At 42.2% G+C, this 18896-nt stretch overlaps 1 protein-coding gene across 5 annotated transcripts; it reads right to left on the bottom strand.

The window, feature by feature from the left end:
* Nucleotides 1-434: 434 nt before the first annotated feature.
* Nucleotides 435-13661, bottom strand: LOC106493771 (transient receptor potential cation channel subfamily V member 2-like). 5 transcript variants are annotated; one of them, XM_013953890.2, is made up of 17 exons: nucleotides 13333-13659; nucleotides 12952-13111; nucleotides 11351-11648; nucleotides 10583-10716; nucleotides 10099-10251; nucleotides 9227-9367; nucleotides 8502-8800; nucleotides 7876-8052; nucleotides 7246-7404; nucleotides 7021-7116; nucleotides 6432-6502; nucleotides 5543-5708; nucleotides 4759-4825; nucleotides 4363-4670; nucleotides 3846-3964; nucleotides 2939-3033; nucleotides 435-2170 (listed from the first exon to the last, which is right to left on the bottom strand). In XM_013953890.2, exons 3-17 carry the CDS (start codon nucleotides 11590-11592, stop codon nucleotides 2043-2045), a joined length of 2355 nt encoding a protein of 784 aa, XP_013809344.2. In that variant the 5' UTR covers nucleotides 11593-11648; nucleotides 12952-13111; nucleotides 13333-13659; the 3' UTR covers nucleotides 435-2042. The 5 variants fall into 5 exon arrangements, with proteins under 5 accessions (XP_013809344.2, XP_013809345.2, XP_067165678.1 ...); XM_013953891.2 differs by lacking the exon at nucleotides 12952-13111; XM_067309577.1 differs by lacking the exon at nucleotides 12952-13111 and having other exon boundaries at nucleotides 8631-8800.
* Between the last annotated feature and the right edge of the window lie 5235 nt (nucleotides 13662-18896).

Here is an 18896-nt window from a genome sequence, read left to right as displayed (position 1 = left end):
CTGCCTGTCCTTGTCTGAAGCTCACAAATGAAAGATGATAGACAGCAGAGGGCTTGGACCATTTTTTTGCAGCACAATTGTAAAGCACAAGGAATGCCAGAATCTTGATTTTTGGAAGCATTTTTGATGCAGATCAAAACAAAAACTAACACTGCAAGCTTAAGAAAGTGATTTAAACAGCAGTGGATTCAAAGAATGTCTGAAGAAGCAGGTTACCTTGAAAGCAACCTGTCACAGCTCACACCTATCAAAAACACTACCAAGTGTGATTTCTCTTTTGGTGTTTATTAAGACTCCAGGCAGGGATGGCAGATTTGATTCTGCATTTCTTGAGAATCTCAGTGTCCCTACCTAGGCAAAACGTCAAGCACAGCAGTAGATCACCATGTGTCGGCCAATCCTTTTGTGCAACTTGAGCACCTTGCCAAATCTTGGTAACACTTAGGACAAAGCCACAGATGGAAAAAGAGGCTGGAGGCTTCACAAAGCAAGAAAACAGCAGAAGCTGGAGTGAGAGAATTCAGATATAACTCAGACACCCAATGCAGTGAAGCTGCAGAGGTCAGTGTCCAGCACAGGGGAAGAACCTGTTGGAAATGCTGGGGCAGGGAACAACTTTCAACAGCAATGCTTTTGTTGCCAGTCATGTGAAAGTAGTAAGCCACAGAACTAAAATGGTCATCTCCAAAAGATAGGCCTCCTAGTTTCACTTGCTCAGACTAGACAAGAGGATCTAGGTTTGCACAGTTTATCTTACTGAAGGGAAGGTGTTGCCAAAATTTTTAGTCTGCAGCTTTTTCAGGGTTATCCCTAACCATTCCCACTATCAAAGATGCATCCAAAACCAGGACTAGGCTCTTACAGCTTCAGATGTGGCTGCATAAACTGACATGAGGTCATGAAAAACAACAGCTGAGTAGCATGGCAGCAAGGTCAGCACACTGATGCATGAACTGCAATCGGCAGTTTGATAATGCTTTGTAGTCACCATTGATCACATCGTCTCTTCTTTTTGAGACACTGAAGGTCTTAAAATAAATCCAAGGATGAGCACTTTCAATTAAGTTGCTATACTGATAGTTTACAGCAATACTTCAAGCATTGTTTTTAAACATGGGCTGAAAGTGTGATAGCTCATTTTTTTCTTTTTCCACAGAATTTAAAGCATGTTTCCCATCCTGTCTGAGGCACTGTGCATATTACAAAGAAAAATGAAGTCCTTGTAGCCATTTAGGGCAAGATAAGCACACTAAGACTGAGAGGAAATGTTAACCACATTACACATTTTGGCCCGTCTATCTTTCAGAGGCCATACATGTAGGATTCCACTGCTATCTTCTACAGAGACAACTGGAAGACAGATGTTTCAGAAATTTGCCTTGCTAAATTACAATTTCAAGAAATCCATATCACTTTGGTGCTGTTAAGAAAACGTGCACATTGTACAAATGATTTCATTACCTTCCTGTAAAATGGGAATTCTGAGACAGTCTAAACACCCAGCACAGCAGGTACTGAGACAAAGACTGTTATGTGACTCTTGATGACTGAAGCCTGAACATTTGTCCACACATCTCTCACATCAGGTTTTGCACAGAAGCCATCTCCATACTTAGCAATATTTTATGTTTCTACAACATTCTTTATTCCAAAGCACTTTAGTGCAGCCTTTTGTGACATGAGGATAACAGTCAGCCTGTTCTTAGATGGGTCACGCAATCCTTTGCTTCTTTACGGCAAACAGCATTACTTCTATACAGCTCACAAAGCACTGCCTTCCCTGACACAGACCACTCCCCAGTGCCCCTATGATTTTGCTCTCATTCTTGCACATTTAGACATTGTAATGAGTGTCAGGCAGAGAAAGTTGAGTAAAAATCATTTCTTCAGAGGAAATAAAGTGCATGAAAATATTTAAAGCCACAGGCTGAACCAGTCTTTGATGAAATGCATGTTAATACTGATAATGCCTTCAATTCTTCCAGCCATTATAGGAAGAACTCCTTTGCAGTTGGGAGCAAGGCTGCAATCCAGAAATCCTGCTAAAGATTTCTGGTTTGTCCCTCTAGAGGCATCATCTCAGTTGCTGATAGCTGGGGCTGCAATAGTGACTGCTCCTCTGGAACAGCTGATCTCTGTTTCTGTGGCGTCCGTTTCCATGATCTTGTCTCTATAGCAGGAGACAAAAACAGCAGCCCTTTGTCAGCAGGAAGCTAACAAAGGGATCCAGTTTTTAGAAGAGTACAGACTGAGGGAAAACCCAACATACATCAGACAGTATTTTAAATGAAACCTCCCCACTCCTAGAAAGCTGGCATCTGGGAGAAAAACTATGGTGGAAGAGCAGGAGGCTGTGTTTAATTCTGGTGAAGCTTCTGTCCAAGTTCTGCCAGACTGAACAAAATATTTCTAGGAAAAGTATCAGCTCTCCGTTTTCCACACAGAGCTGCTTCCCAGGCATAAAGAGGGAAGCAAATGCAATTATCTAACGTAGAATTTGACAAAATTTGCAGTGTTAATGCCCAGATTTGTGCTGTAAATGTCCTGTGATTTTTAACACTTACATTACAAGTAGGCCTAAATTTTACCTTTCCTGCAAAAGCATGATGCATTTGGGCTATAGGTCTGAGTCAAAGGAAAGAACAGCCCTTGCTTCTCTCAGCAGCGTTTCCTGCACATTTCTATTACAGAGAAATAGGAATGGCACCTCTTTTGTTCCCAGACTCCAGTCAGGTACAAACCTATTCTGATTCTTTGTTTGGTCAGCTCACAAGTGGCACTGCTATTCCTGAGGGATGCTGTGTGGAAGCAGTTTCACAAGCAAACTGGCCTACCTAAAATTTATGCTTCCATCCAAAGAGATAACATCATGCAAAAAGCACTTGCTGAGCAGGAAGTCAAAAGAACACTGAAGACCTTTCTTCATGGTATGTCTTACCTTCTGGATTTATTTCTGAATCATTGGAGTTACCAGGGTCTTCCTTAAGAACTCCCACTTCCTTTGCCCAATTCGTCCATTTAATTTCCTCTACTCTGGAGAGACAAAACACAACAGACAGTGATGCATGGAGCACAGCATTTCAGTCCAGATCTCATTGTCCTGCAGCATCCCAATCCAACTTCATCCTGCCAGCACAGTGCTAATAGTTTGGTGTAGCAACAACACCCTGCAGAGCTTTTCTTTGAGTAAAGATCTTCTGCAGTTTAAGCTCTGTGATGTAAATATCTCTTCCCCCAGTATGTTGTGTGCAGGTCTAAATTTTTTTTAAAGTACTCCAGTTCCTCCCAGGGAACGCATTTAATAAAAAAGGACGACCCTAGTTTCTACTCTCTATGCATGCTCCATAGGACTACACATCCCATAATATTCTGGAGTTACCGAAGTGCTGCCTGCAGTTCCTTTTGCTGGCTGAAGAAAGGTTAATTTGCTCTCCCAGCCCCTATATGAGAGGAGGGGTGCTGCCCCCTCGTGTTGCACTCACATTGCATGTTACCGAGCTAAGGGGCACCCGCCTACACCCTTCCCACCACAGCCCGCTCTGGGCACAGCCACGCCAGCAGCAGCAGGGAAAGCATCGGTGCAGACAGCCTGCTGCTGTACCCACTCGCACGCATGTGGGTTAAACAGGCCACATCTCGGTGACAATGCTGGGGACTCAGCTAGCTCTCAAACTTCCAGCATAGCAACAACCAAACACTTTGCAGGTGTCCAAGACAATGTGGTTCAGTTGCTGTGCTGAGTCAGCGCTGCAATTCCTTGTGGTGGTTCACAGTTACCAAGTTAATAAGCAAGGGACCCCATTACTAGGATGGGGCATAAGGGATAACAGTACATCTGGTCTTACCTGAAACACCATCTCTCATCTTTCTTATTGAGGCCCACTGAAAGGAAGCAGCCAGATCTCCTCTTTCCACCTTGGCGCCACAGCCAGGCCTTTTCTATTTCTAGAATAGCAATAGCTCTCTGAAAGTAGAAGTCCACATCAGGAAAAAAAAACAGGACATGCAGAGCCCAGCCCCTCCTTTGGATTAAATCTTTCCCAGTCAGCAACTATCTTGACTTGGAAAATCCCGTTGTAACTCAACCCCAAAGTACTCCTTAGCTTAATAGTATCAGACAGAAAATTCTCTCAAGTCACTTATGCACATGGATTTACAGGCTGGTAGTCCTGGTGCACACAAGCAGCATGAGTTTTAAATACACCTAAAAATGTTAGGATTAATCCCCAGAATGGTAAATTTATATAAAAGAGAGTTTTACAGCTGAGGTTTATGATGAACAGGCACAGTCATCTCTAATGTTATGAGAATCAAGTAGGAGGTTGGGCCATGAAATGACTGCTGAGCAGCACAGTGTCTCACCTGCAGCTTCCAGACGCTTTTGCTATTGTCAGAAATATGAGTGACAGTCTCGCTCATGAGTGCGATCAGCATGTTGAGCAAAAGAATGTAAGTGAGGATCACAAAGAGAAGCAGCAGAAGCATTGCGAAGTATTTGAATCTGGCATGTTCCTGGAACTCCAGGTCGCCCATCCCAATGGTGATCTTGAAGAGCTCCAGAGAGACGCTAAATAGCCCGCCGTACATAGCATGGTTCCCAGCATCCTCCATCTGAGCAACAGACTTGTTCTGAGAGACCACAGGAGCCTCCCCCATCAGAGTAACCAGAGCTATGAGGAAAAAAAGAATGCGAATCCTCCTCAGAAAAATCTACTTCTTGCAGCCCAGTCTATACCATGATGCTGAGTAAGTCCTTACCAGCAGCAAAGCCAAAGAGGAAGATCATATAAACCAAGAGGAAACGCAGCAGATCTCTCAGGATAGTCTGAAACACAAAACAGGAGGCAGTGTCTTTATTTCACATTAAATCACCAATATGATCTCCTGTTATCACACCTGTCATAAAACAAACCCAGTAACACCTCCAATACTAAAAGCAAGTTGGGAATGCTTTTATCCAGTTTAAGAAAGTAGTAGTATGTGCTAAATTACTTCCTCAGGTAAGTAACAGTGTTTGGAGCTTAGTTTGAAAGCACCACAAAAACATTTGTTATGTTTGTAGGAATTGGTTCTTTGAAACAAATAAATATCATGTTTGGCTGTTTCCAGATTGCTCCAACACACATAGCTGTTTGTTTTGTCTCTGCTGGATTCCACATAGATGGGGATCAGAATCCTTCCCTGGCACCTCATTTCACCTTCACTTTTCCAGCTCTACTAGTCCAAGGCTCCTGCATGGACCTGGCAATACCTCTCAGCCCAAGTTTAACAGTTCCAGAAAACTTGCATTGGTTTTAACTGCTAGTTTTGTTTTCTAGCAGTGTCAGCTATTCCCATTTGCTATATTCAAAGACAACAAACCAGTGTTCTGCCTCAATTGTACTTCCTTGAAGACGTTGATCTAATCTCCTTCTCCAATTTCCAGAGTCAATACATCAATTTCATTTATGGTTTTAATGGTCCCTGAGAGAAGAAAAGAAACTGCAGGACTTTCACCAGTTCCTCACAAGCTTTTCACACAAGGTTGTTTCTGGGTACTGACCTTCTGTATCATGACACTGTAAATCCCAGTGCGCTGGAAGCCCCGAGTGTAATACAGCATGTTCACCCATCCCAAAAGCAGGGAGAAAACCATCACTGCTACATAGTTTTCTGAACTTGCACCATACAGCACTGCTGACAACAGCATTGAGAATGCCTGGATGAAGCTGCAAAGAAGCAGAATTAGTTACATAGTGACTTACCCCCACAGAAAGGCCCATTTGCAAATCTTTTCTGTTTTAAAAGGAAAAGCAAACACATTTCACCAGGCTACATGGAGCATATAAAGCAACAGTTAATCAGGCACTTAGTTTATATAAGCAAATCCCGTTCTAACCAAACCCACAAGTTATTGCAGGTTTGTTATGAACTGGTTAATCTCACAGTATGGAAACTCTTAACTGCTTATGTAGCTCATGTAACTGATATAAAATGGAAAAGAATCATAACCCTTATGAATACACGCACACATACATGCACATACATGCATCTATGCACATCTTTCCCCAGAAAACTTGGAAGTTATTTTCCCTTAGACCAAATCTAAGCCACAGTGACTGTATGATTAAATACTTGAGCTCTTTTTTTTTTTTTTTTACAAGTATAAACTCTTAACTACAGAATAATTGAGGATCAGGCCTCCACTGTGTCAGATAATGTACAAACCCAAAGACAGACCTTACCCACCATTGTCCATCACAATGAAGGGTTACGACAAGATGTGACACGAGGACAACAAGCAGGGAGGGGATGGAAAGAGGAGACAGTGGCAGACAATAAGTCTTTCCTGCTCACCATCTCTCTAGTAATGTTATGGCAACTTAGCTACCCACAGCAGAAAACCAATTTCACCTGTGCTTTCATTGTCCAAAAAAACTCAAGAGACATACATCAAGATCTCAATGCAGCTGTCAGAGCACATAGTCTTCAGTGATTGGCGTCTCCTTCGCAGATACAGACTCTAATAGAGAAAAATCAACGGTAGCTGTTCATTACAATAGGGCATGCTAGAGACTGAATCCTGCCTGGCATAACCTATTGCACAGGGGAGAGGTTCGCTCATTCCTTCTCCTGCTTTTATTCCAAAGATCCCAAATTTCAGCTAATCGCCCTTCAAAGATGAAAGCAAGCCCATATTTAAAAATGGACAATGAATAAACAAGGGCTGAATCATGGCATTGCCCTATGCCATTATTAATAGATTGCAGCAAATACTAAGGATGCATTTTACTACCATAAATTACAAGAGTGTCTCATAAATATTTACTGTTGTGACCCTGTTCTTTACCTTCCCCACTCTGGCTTGTGCCACCCCTGTCAGTACTAGATCCCACTGACACTGTAAATGTCTCAGAGCAGGATTCCCCCATCATCCACACTTGCGCACATCCTGATGTCAGGATAATAGAATCTGTTGCCCCTACATCAGTGACAATTTCTTTCTTTCTTACAATGTAGCTAGGCAAGACTTCCCCATACCTGAGCAAAAATTAGATAAATGCCTCCTAGCAAGATAATAATCAGTCCAGAGACCCACAGGAAGCCTCCAGCCGTGAACTCCACTGGAAATGAAGACTGCAAGATAAAAAAAAAAAACAAGAACACTGAAGACAGACAGAAGTAGTCGTGATATCTGTCCTGAGCCTTTTAAAACTTCAGCTCTATCCTTTCAGGCCTTTCTCATTTAAAGAACAAGGGACCTACCTTTACCCGTAAAGGCTGATAGTAGGCAATGGCTGTAAAGATGATCATGAATGACAAGTATGAAATAAAACTGAAGTAGAATCTCTTGGAAGCAAATGTTTCCCATTTGTGCTGAAGCAGTTTGTTCAGTGGCTCCAAAACCACCATCTTGTACCGATTCTGTGTGCAAAAAAACCCAACAAAAAACAACAAAAAAACCACCCATCAAATAAAAATGCACCCATGTGTCAACAGGAATGCAGAATCATCAAGGATTGTCTTTTTCGGGGCTGAAGTTCAGTGGCTGCAATTAGGGCATACATAAAGGTTTACTCAGTCAGGCTTTTCAGCATGAAAGAGATCAACCATCCTATAGAAACTCACATCTGCTTGGCTCCATCAAGGTATTTGGACAAACCAAGGCTTAGGACAAACAAAGGATCCAAAATTTCTCTCTTATTATAGATTAGAGGTATACAAAGCAGTTTATAAATTAAAAAAAATGCAAATATCTCATCATGCATTTCTTTCCCACAAAGACAATCATCTGAAATAACTCATTAACTTGAAATGATTTCCATAACTGTACAGCAACATTGAAATAAGCCAGAAAAAATGTTACTATCTTTGTCTCTTGGTAAAAGCACTCACTGGTGTGTCACTGCTGTAGGCCAGAATCTCCAACACAGAGTTTTCCTCAAAGCTGTCAATAGAGGACAAGTCATAGAGAGACACATGGATAGGTCCATAGGTCCATTCAGTGAACTTGCGTGACAGGTGCCTGTACTCTGGATCTTTGATCTCTCTTTGGATGATGTGTTTGAAGATCTGAAGAGAAAGTGGATGCACACCAAAAGAATGTTTATGTAACGAAGATGTGGAATGACCCAAGCATACCCAAATTACCTTCAAATGCAGAACACCTTGTTTTCTGCATTATAGACTTTGTCATATCCAAACGCCAGACTATGCACCCAAACAGACTCCTAACTAAACCTTGCATCAGCTCTTCCAGGAGTAAAACCCATTTCAGACCAGACTAGTTCTCTTGGCTGGCAGAGAAAGTAGCAGTGGTCAGTTCTGGCTCTGTTGGGCAAACAGGAGTAGCCTAGAGGAAGCCTCCTTTAGATCTTCTAAGTACTGCCACTGTCTGCAGCATTACTATGAGCTGGGTGCAAGATGCTGCTACATCAAACCTTGCTGCTGTGCTGAGGATGCATGCTGCAGTCCCACCTGTTTCTTCAGCAACCCCACAGATTCCCTTCAGTTGTCTTTACCTCCACTTTGCCTGTCTTGGCAGCAAGCTGCAGAGGATTTAATCCATCATAATTCACTATCTCCTCCAGTTTGCATGTTGGGTCAACCTTCACGCCTGCCTTCAAGATCTCAACATACGTTGTGCTCACAAACTTGGTGTTCTCGTTGGTATCATCTGCAATCATCACCAGGGCATGGAGCACTGTGTTGCCCTGTGTATCCTGCTCCTGGATCCTGGCTTTCTGGTGGGGGTTGTTTAGAAGATATTCCACCACCTCAGGTTGGTTGGTACAAGCAGCCAAGGAGAGGGGAAGTTCACCTGAAGATATTAGGACAGCATTTGGAGGAGAAGCAGGGGGGAGGGGAGGGGGTAAACAAAACAGCAACAAAGGCAGGCAATTTTAGGAAAATATATTTAGCCTGGAGTTTTACCACCAGAACACAAGACAAGTTATTTCTCAGTGCCTCTAGATTTGGAAAGTGTTTTACAGCAAACGATTTCTTCCCATCTCTGGGGGCAGCTGAAACTTTTTCCCAGACTCCTTATTTGGCTGCACCAACCACATACTTCATTGTCTCTGGCTGAAGTTCCTTTGATGAGATTAAATACATAAAGCCAAGCATGATGGCAAGTGCTCACTCAATACCTTAGTCTGAGGAAGGATCTTGCCATTCAAACAAGTCAAGAAGTCCTTGATTATAATAGGACAGAGGAGATGACAGAATTCATTTCACACTGACTCACCAAAATAAAAGCAAATTCCCTCTTTCTTCTTCTTGAAGAAGTCACCATGGGCTCTGGCATGGACATCAGCTCCATTCTCTACTAGAAGTTTCACTACATCCAGGCTCCTCTTCTCTATGGCAATATGGAGTGCTGTTTGGCCTACGGAAACAGGCAAAACTTACCATGCAGTTCTACTGTCTCGAGCAAGGCGCGCTGCTTCAACAATTGTTGTACGTTCTGCACAGCAATCCAGCAATCTCAGTGCTAGGCTGGGGGTAGGTGGTAATTGTTGACTTTTAATAATGTCCATTGGAAAAGCTTATCAGAAGCACTAAGCAAGAAGACAAGTCCCAAGACTGTCAGGAATTCAACACAAGACCAGGCAATATCCCTGGCTGGTGCTAAGATACCAAACAACTATGAACAGAGGAAAAAGACAGCCATACACGTACATGGCTACTTTGCATGTTTATTATTAAAAGGATGACCCAACTGGCAGAACCCATGCTTTAATGCAGTTTTTCTTCAATATTACTACATTTTTCAATATTACTACATTTAATAGTTTTTTTTCACTTTTAGAAGTGCTTTAAAAGTTTTCTGAGCAAATCCTCCCATATTCCTGGGTTATTAAATGTGTATCACTTTTGGTTTATACACTGGGACCAAAGTTGCAGAGGTAAAGTATACAACTCAAGGTTGAAGAGGACATAGTACCAGAATCAGAAATCGGAACTAAAAAGTGAGCAGGCTATTACTGTAACAGCACCAGAACCCTGGGACTGCAGTGCAGCACGAGCTCCCATTTACCTCCTCTTCCTCGTATCTGCACATCTCATCTGTCTGATGGGGAGGCTGCGTCTGACACAGCATCGGCACAGAACCCTTACCTCTGTAGTAACAATCGGAGCATGCAACATTGACAAGCGGCCTGGGATTCTCTGTCTTTTGGTCTATTTCCAGCAAAACTGGGATTGTGTCATTCCTCCCATTTTTTAAATTCAGCAGGGCTTTCATTAAGCAGGTCTTCCCAGTCTTTGCATCTAGCAGAAAAAGAGCATTGAATGGGATGCACATGTGCTTGTACACATCTGTATCACCTAATCCAGTGTACCCAGAACTTAACTGTCATTCTAGGACCAAATACAATAATTATTTAAAAGGCCCTTCTCAGTATTTTTAGTCTGTATCAGAGGCAAAGGCTTGAGGAAACATACTTATTGGCATCCTCCATCCTCAGATGGACATTAGGAAAATAAAAGCATAGGCTGGAGAAAGTGAAGAATCAAGAGCAGATTCCCGCACTACCCAGTCCTGTGCTCACAAGCCCTGCCTCTGTTAAGTCAGCGTAGGGATTACTGAGCAGGAATCTACCTGTGTATTCAGAATTGGTGAGAAATTTGGAAGTCCTCCTTAAGTACTCAAGTAAGCCATCCAGTGCCTCGGGGCTGCCCCTTGAGACTGCGCTGAAGAGCCTGTCTCTGTCAAAGCGATTGGGGTCCTTTTGGCTACAGAAGAAACACGAAGTGTTAAAAAGTTCTGGACAGAGGAAGACAAGAACATGCAGCAAGTTCCAGTGGGCTAGTATGAGAAAACGGGAGGGAGGCAGAGCAGTTTGACAGAAAAACAACTGAACTATTTTATTTTTGAGTCAAAGGAAAAATAAAGACAGTTATTTCCCAGAATTCTCTCAAGTGGCTGCAGTTTCCATCAGCTGGAGCTTTTCCCAGATCCAGCCCAATGTGCAATCCTGGAATGCATCCAGAACACAAAGAAAGAGAAGCCCAAGATAGCTCCAGGACCAGAATCAGTCCCATCACATGGCATGAAATGCTCCATGAGCTATTTACATCCCTTTCCTGGCAAGAACAGTTCAGTTGTATAGGGCTCCATACTAAGCTGCTCTGACACCCAATTTGGCTTATTTGGTGCTTGTTCAGATACATCCAAAATGTACCACAATGCACATTATACACATACCTTCCAGGTGCAGAGGGAAAGAGCTTAATAGTCCCCTTTCTGCTTCTAATAACTTCCCACCAGATGCCTTTAATATTCCTGCCTTGCCACTTTTAGTTTAGCTTCTTGTAAAGTTTATGGCATCGTATCCACAGGGATCAGCAGGGATCCCAAGTTACTTACTTGCTGACAAGTCCTGGCCGAAAGTTCAGATTAATTTTGATTTTAGGAGCATAGTCACTGCTCTCCTTCTGATAAGGTGTCTCCAAGGGCCGTGGCTCTCCTTTCTTTCCATGTAGCCCTATTCTTTCTTCCTTTTTACTAGATGCAGGTTTATCTTCTTGGATACTGTCATCCGTTTCTAGAAGTCCCATCAACCTGTTCCTCTGTCCCGGGCCAGGCTGCCCATTTGTGAAGTTATCCATTTCTAGTGGAGATGGTCTTGCAGATCACCAAAGATGCGCCCACCAGGAGACTAATCCTGCAAAGGAGCGGGAGAATTAATGCAGTTTGTTCACATGCCTAGAATGCGCACAGTGCTGCACATAGAGGAAAGCATATTTCCAGGTCCAAAATTCCCACAATTGACTATGGGTCCCTCGAGAGAGGGATTCAGTAAAACTCTGCATGACTGGATGGCTTTGAATGAAGGATCAAGGCCTTAAATAGGGTTCCTATGGAGAAGTTGTTCAAAAGCAGCTCATGAAATACAGGCTACTTGTCTGCAGAACATCCGAACCCCCTTTGTGAGATGACCTCACCTGTTGGCAGCAGCACAGGTTCCTTACATAAAAGGCAAAGAAAGTGAATCTTTAGGAGACTATGATCTTTGTTCTTGTCGCAGTGCAGCCAACACAGGCTAGTCACCAAGTGGCCAAAAAGATCAGATTAACTGCAGGCCTTCATTGCAACAGAGTGCTAAGTTTGTTTCTGTCTTCTGCTAGTAGAAGGACAGTATTTCTACAGGGAAAACACATACACAAATTGCGTTTCTTTTACACATTCTTGCTTGCATCCTGGGGCAAAACGGATGGGATATAAGAGCTCTCCAGTGTTGGGGGCTGCCGGTACTGCTATCCATGTTAGCACAGGCATACACACAGCACAGCTGCCTTGTGGACACTCACAGCCTGAACACAGCACAAGCTCTCCCAGGAGCAAAGCTGGACCCAGATCTGCTGTATAGAGAGTCTGAGTATTCAGAGCACTCAGTCAGCCCACTTGTCTCATCTAATATGGCCTGCACTCCATTTTCACCCTTCTGAGACATCTCTTCATATATCTCTCGCAACATCTCAGACCCACACCCAGTGCAAACTATCTGTAGTCAGGATATGACTGAAGATTCACACGCAGTTTAGTTTGTGAAGTGGCAAAGAAACATCCATGATTGCCAAACTGAACCAGACCTTCTGTGAATAACTCCGTCTTACTTACATGCACTCCCTGCAAATGGTTAACAGACTTTCTCTGAAGAGAAATCTCCCTTTGTGGGACTAGAGTCAGACTCCATAGCCAGTACCAGCACAAGGGTAAATCAACACAGTATAAGCACTCTGGTTTAGATTAGAATGCAGAGAAGCATAGTTAGTTTTAGGCAGAAAATAGTTACAAAACATCTTTATGCAGCTTACAGCAAGAAATCTAAGGGCTGATTTCCAGAGAAACCATTATAATTCAACCATTCAGGTTAGTCTGCATTCTAACGACAAATATCCCTCTGCATACACAGGCATACACCCTATAATCCCCTTTCAGTCATATTTCCTCCCCGAAACACTTACTGGTACATTTGCTGATCCTCTACAAATAGAGGGCTATTTGTAATTCCATAATAGTTTGCTTGCGCTTTTCTGGCTTCCTTTCCACGAAATCATTTCTCAGCTGCAGTTTCCATCTCTCCTCAGCACTCAAGTTATTTATTGTCAGTCTAGTACAGACAGTCTGTTTAAAAGCAAGAGCAAAACGGTCCTTGAAAAAGGACCCTATAATACATGCATGCACTTTGTACCTCCCTAAAAAACAGAGCACTCTCTTTTCATCAGCTAAATTTTCAGTTATCTATTCAAGACTTGCCCTGCTTCCTACTAGTACTTTACCAAGCCATTTTGAGTAGCGCAGCACAAGAAAAGCCCTGCTGTCAAGAGGAAGAGCCCAGCACTTACCCTGAGTTGCTGCAAGCTCCACCCAAGAACTGATCTGACAGGGAGTCCCAACTGATCCTCCAGAGGCTAAATAATCTCTCAGTAGAAACCAAATCAAATACCAGCAAGTCTTAGTAAGTATGGAAGCATTTCCTGAAGACCCCAAATTGTTTATATCCATGGGTGATAGCCCTCTTCTGCAGAGACGACCATACTCATATCAGCACTTTCTATCAACGCCATGACACGGAACTCCTCGTTGGTGGTCCACAAGGGAATCCAGGCTGCCTGTGAGAAGGAATAACCACAGACTATTATTCACTCAACAGTATAGGTTTTTGCAAAGTGAAGAAGGGTTTGCACAGGAAATGACTAGATGAATTTCTCAGTAAAACTGAGAGCCAATGAGTGCAGTGCTCTTATATGGGAAAGCTGGCTGGCTATTGCAAATTCATAATGCTTAACCCCTGCCTGCACATACAGAGAAGCAACATCTTGTGGCTTTTGACAACAGCCCGCTTCAACGTAACAGGAGGCAGGCTGATTTGACTCATGAACGTGCTAGAGCTCATGGTTTAGTTCTGAGGTTTGTCACAAGGCTCCCTCAGTTAGCCCCAGGACAGGCAAGAATGCACATGAACATCTGAGGGCAACTGTTCTCTTCTTTCTCCTCACACGTCCCGTTATGAGGCAGTGCAAACCATAGCCAGAATGTTAACCTACACAGTATAGGGTGTCAGCTGCTCATCACAAGTACAAGAGATTGCACAAAGCAGCCCCAGTTCCTGAAAACTAAGGCCACTAGTTACTTAACTTGCCATTAGCACCCATTTAATGGGTTGATTCTATAAAGAAGTGCAGGCCTGGGAAAGGCTACTTCTGGGAGCACAGACAGGCCATCTCTAAAATTACTTGGAGCTGAGACCATGCTTGCATGCTAACAACCCTTATCACTTCCAAAACAGGACCCCTGGGAAATAGAGAATGTCAGCCCACACCAAGTGACTTTCTGAGCTTTTTCGCTCATACTCCTAACAAAACTAAGGCCTGAGGAGGCAGCGTGATCATTATTTCCAGCAGCACTGGTGCAGTCTCAATGACTTTTCACAGCACATCATCTATGTGGAGTGGTTCTCATCTGTGTTTTACAGAGCACCGATGGTTCACAGAGCCACCACGTATGTGATCCAGAGCTCAAGTAGGAAAACTCATTAACTAATAAAATGGTATAAAGTTCTCCCAATCACCAGTTTGATCGTAGGGGCACGTTCCACAAGAAATCTCAAAAGTTCAGTCACTCATTGGTCTAAAAAATGTTAGGAAGTGGTAAGCGTCACATCATGAGAATGGCCATGAAGGCAACATACTGAACTCTGGTTGTGGCTTCCTTCTTCCAAACTGCCACCAGCCCAAAGAGAACTTAAAGCAATCCTCATCCAGCAGAACCACAGGATGATGTGGGGCTTCCTGGAATGTGGCCATCACCCATAGAAACATTCCCAGATGGCCTCTACTTTGAATCAGATGCAGGACGCAAAGAGACCTTCCTTTAAATACACCCAGTAAATGGCAGGGTACCTTTTCCTCTTTGATTGTTTTGGATGAAATCACAAGCTTATTTCTCAGATTCCTGTGTGGCAAAATTAAACTGATACAGTAACAATGCAAAGCTACTTTTTCTTTCCATGCTTAAGGATTTATTAGGACCCACATGATAGCCAATAAACAACAAACAGATGCAGAGAAATGCAAGATCAGGTCTCATCTCTCCTCTCCTTCATTCCAACCTTGCACTAATTTAATTCAGTTTGCTTTAGTGATGTTACTTTTAATTTACTCTGGTATCGGCAGGCATAGAATCAGGCCTAGAAGTTTAGCTGAGACTTATGGGCACAAATCCTCTTGGGCTTCCCCCCAGCCTTCATGGGAGTCAGTTCACCTTTCAAAGAATCAAATCAGCCCACAGAAGTGCATTGTAACAGATTTCTTTCTGCACATCTGGTTTTAATAGCTTACATGGAGGAAGGAGAATGTGCAGCTTGCTGGGAAAGGAATTACTGCCAGCTGAGAGGTCAGCACAGCAAAACAGAAACAAAGCTGCTGGGAGAACACATAAACATTGGTATGTATGCACACATGCGCACACACTTGCACAGAGAGCACAGTAGGGTAAACACTAGCATTTCCATTTCAGAGAAAGAAGTAGGAAGGCAGAATACAAGACCTACCCAAAAGTGTATTTGGCAGTGACAGAGCATTCTGAGGTCAGCAATGGGATTATGTCACCATTGCGCACTAGCCAGCTGAGCTGCTTGTGATGCTTAAAAAGGATCTTGCCACCAAAAATTAAAATCCTGATAGCTGTCAGGGCTCAGAAGAAAGCAATCCAAAGTAGCACACAGGGAGGATAAAAGGAACAATATCACCAAAATGCAAACCTGCAATTTCAAAAGCAATATGTGATCCTCTTGCCTTTTTAAGCTTTTATTTGGGGGAATGAGGAAGAATCTTGTGATTGCTCATTATTTATTTTACTGATGAAAATGAGTTAGAAGTGCCTGAGAGTTCACAAGTTTCTCCTGATAGGAGAGCCATATTCTGTGGAAGCCTTAAATCCAGGAAGAGATTAGTCAGACTTGGAACTATTAAGTGAAATTTAGTCAAATCATAGGAAGAAAATTTGTAATGAAATGTATCCTCTGATATAGAGAATAGATGAAGAAGCACAGAAATTCATGACAAAACAGGAAAAACAATGACACTGAATCTGCTTAAACAGCAGGCAACAGCAAGCATGAGGAAAACAGGTTTCTAAAAAGCTGGAAAAAAGCATTATTTCCTAAAATATATTTTCACTTTTCACTTAAGTGCTCATTTTTACCAAATATTTAAAAACGTAATAGTCTTATGATTAATATCATGTTCTCTGTATGCTGTAAACAGAAAATCAAAGTCACTTACATGTATCTGTAGTTTAAGTACAATGTTGATCTGCAGCCGCTCTGTAGTGGTAGCAGCTCAAAATCATCTTCACAGGAAGAAGGAAGACAATCTGTAATAGCAGCATGCAGGGTGGACTATTAAAACTTTCTCCTGAACAACTGGTAGGCCAGCACTTATTCAAACCTTGCGAAGGCCACGGGGCTAAAAGAGAACACTTTCTTTTAAATATGTATTACCTTCAGACTTGGAGAAACACGAAGTATTTTTGCACAGCCAGGCTTTTTTTTCCCATACAACTTTTATGTAAACCCCACACTGAAGGCGTGAATTTTAGCAGTTTGATTTGTTATAGTTACACAGATGGAATCTTCTACCTTTAGAGGGACCAGCTGATGTTCCATCTAAAATCCAGACACTCTTACATATAATTTCTTGCTAGGACTTCATTGATGGCCTCAGGGACTCAATTAATTTAAATGATAGTAAGTCAGTAACTACTAGCCTTACATCATAATATTTAAAGGCTATCTATATATTTCTCAGGCTTTTAAAGGAACCATCCACATTTCATGTTCCTTAAATGGAAGGATATCCTTTCCTGTATGATTACAGCCTGAAGAAATACTGCACTCAAGCAAGCAAGCTTGTCACAATCTAGTAAGAGTAAAATACAAAATCCAGCAGTACCGTTTTAAAATAACACTTCTGTACAGCAACAGTGACATCCTCTGGTCATTAAGTAAACTTCTGAATTCCTGATGCTTAAGAAAATAGCCTCTAGAGGAAACTTAAAATTACCAAAAAGAATTGCAAGCATACACTTGCGAGAACTAAAGTCACTTACTCTTTATATCAAAATAGTTATCAGGAATTTGTCTAGTTAAAAAAACACCAGTTCCAAATAATGCCATTTTTTGATAATGGAATAATGTTCCATAAATATAAAATTGTGCAGCTAAGCAACAATCTTTGAATGTAGCTTCCACATGATGCCTTTGGAACTACAGTGAATACAGCAGAAACTTGGGTATTTCAATTGTTTCTCTCCTTAATCCTTACCTCCTTTATATCATTATGTTTTAGGGTAGTTGCTAATATAGCAAAACACTAAACATACCCCCAAAACAGTAAAATAGCATTATGTGATTTCTTAAAACAGATTGAAAGATTTGTTTATAAGCAAAGAAGGCAAAAAAACACTGAAAATCTGGAATCAAAAAAAGCAGAATTTGAAATTAACTGAAGTTGTAAGAAAAAATGCAAAAACCTATCATAAAGCCCAGGTTGCGGCAGGATAAAAGATGCGACCAGAATCTGTTGTCTACATAGGAGCATTACGACTATCTCATTTTAACAGCACATACATTGTGGCTAAAGACTGTTAAACTCTTCAGTTTAGCTAGAAATACTTAAATCTAAGCAGGTTGAATTGAGGTACCACCACACTGTAAGAAAGATTAATTTTGCATCTTAATTACACCATCAATCATTCACATTGCCTAATGCAGCATACATTAATTTTGTCTTCTTCTGTTCATGACTTCTTCAGTATATAAAATTTATTATGGAAAATCATATTCTGTAATTCATAAACTACACACACACACATATATAATTCCCCTAATTCTCATCTTTTAGGATAAATTGCAAAGGATTCTTTTAATAAAGAAATCCCTTGCAGTCATCTCTGCATGATCAGAGAGATGAGAAACCTTGATAATGCAGCTCATACAAGAGAAGCAAGAAGGACAGTACAAGTATCCTAGCACCTGCACAGCCAGTTTAGACAGGTTTATTAAGTCTGTTTCAGCACTGACCAACCCTCCTTCAGCCAGGATACTGCTGCGGTATCACGCCAGCATCCACGCACCGTGCTCCTTGCAGTTTGGTTTCCAAGATGTGCTGTAATATGCCGTTTCTAGTAAGCCAAACAGCTAATTTTCAGCATGAGCCTCACCTGAGGAATCTTTCCTAGTGGAAACAGCACACTGACATGTTCATAGTTTCACACAATCAGCTCAGGCTACCTAAACCAGGCCTGAGCTGCTCCTGCAGTTGCTAAATCCCTGAACATCCTCCCCTCTCCCCATGGCTTATTACCTCAGGTGCAACATCCAATCGAAGCAGGATCCATGTGTGGCTCCACTTATAAACCATCTACAAACAGAAACACTAGAAAGTACCAGCAGAGGCAATGGTTCCACACAGATTTAGCTTGGGTTGAAAAAAGCCAGAGTGAGTACACACTAGAGAAACTTGTGAAAACCCACTCAGGTGTCTACAGATTACATTCCCAGGGCCCTGTTCTTGGAGAGCAGGCTAGGCCCCAAAGATAGCTCTGCACAAAGCCAAGCGCACCTAAGATGGTCTAGTAAGTCTGGGTTCCGCATCAAGTTTGAGCAACACTTCTGTGACAGTTCTGTTTCAGTAACTGACACAGAAAACGGGTACCTGCTATTTACAGACATATATAAACCCCCAAAAGACCAACTGCACCCATAGCCTGAGTAATCTGATCAAGTCAGCGAACATAACTATTAGTATACAGTATGGCTTAACTATTAAAAGAACTTGTCAAATGACCTCTCAACTATGAGAGACAGTGAAGCTACCACGGAGCAAATCAGCAGTGGAGAAAGCTA

Source organism: Apteryx mantelli, chromosome 22, assembly GCF_036417845.1.
Source record: "Apteryx mantelli isolate bAptMan1 chromosome 22, bAptMan1.hap1, whole genome shotgun sequence".
NCBI lineage: Eukaryota > Metazoa > Chordata > Aves > Apterygiformes > Apterygidae > Apteryx > Apteryx mantelli.
Note: the sequence above shows the minus strand (reverse complement) of the source record. Positions and strands in the feature narration are given on the sequence as shown.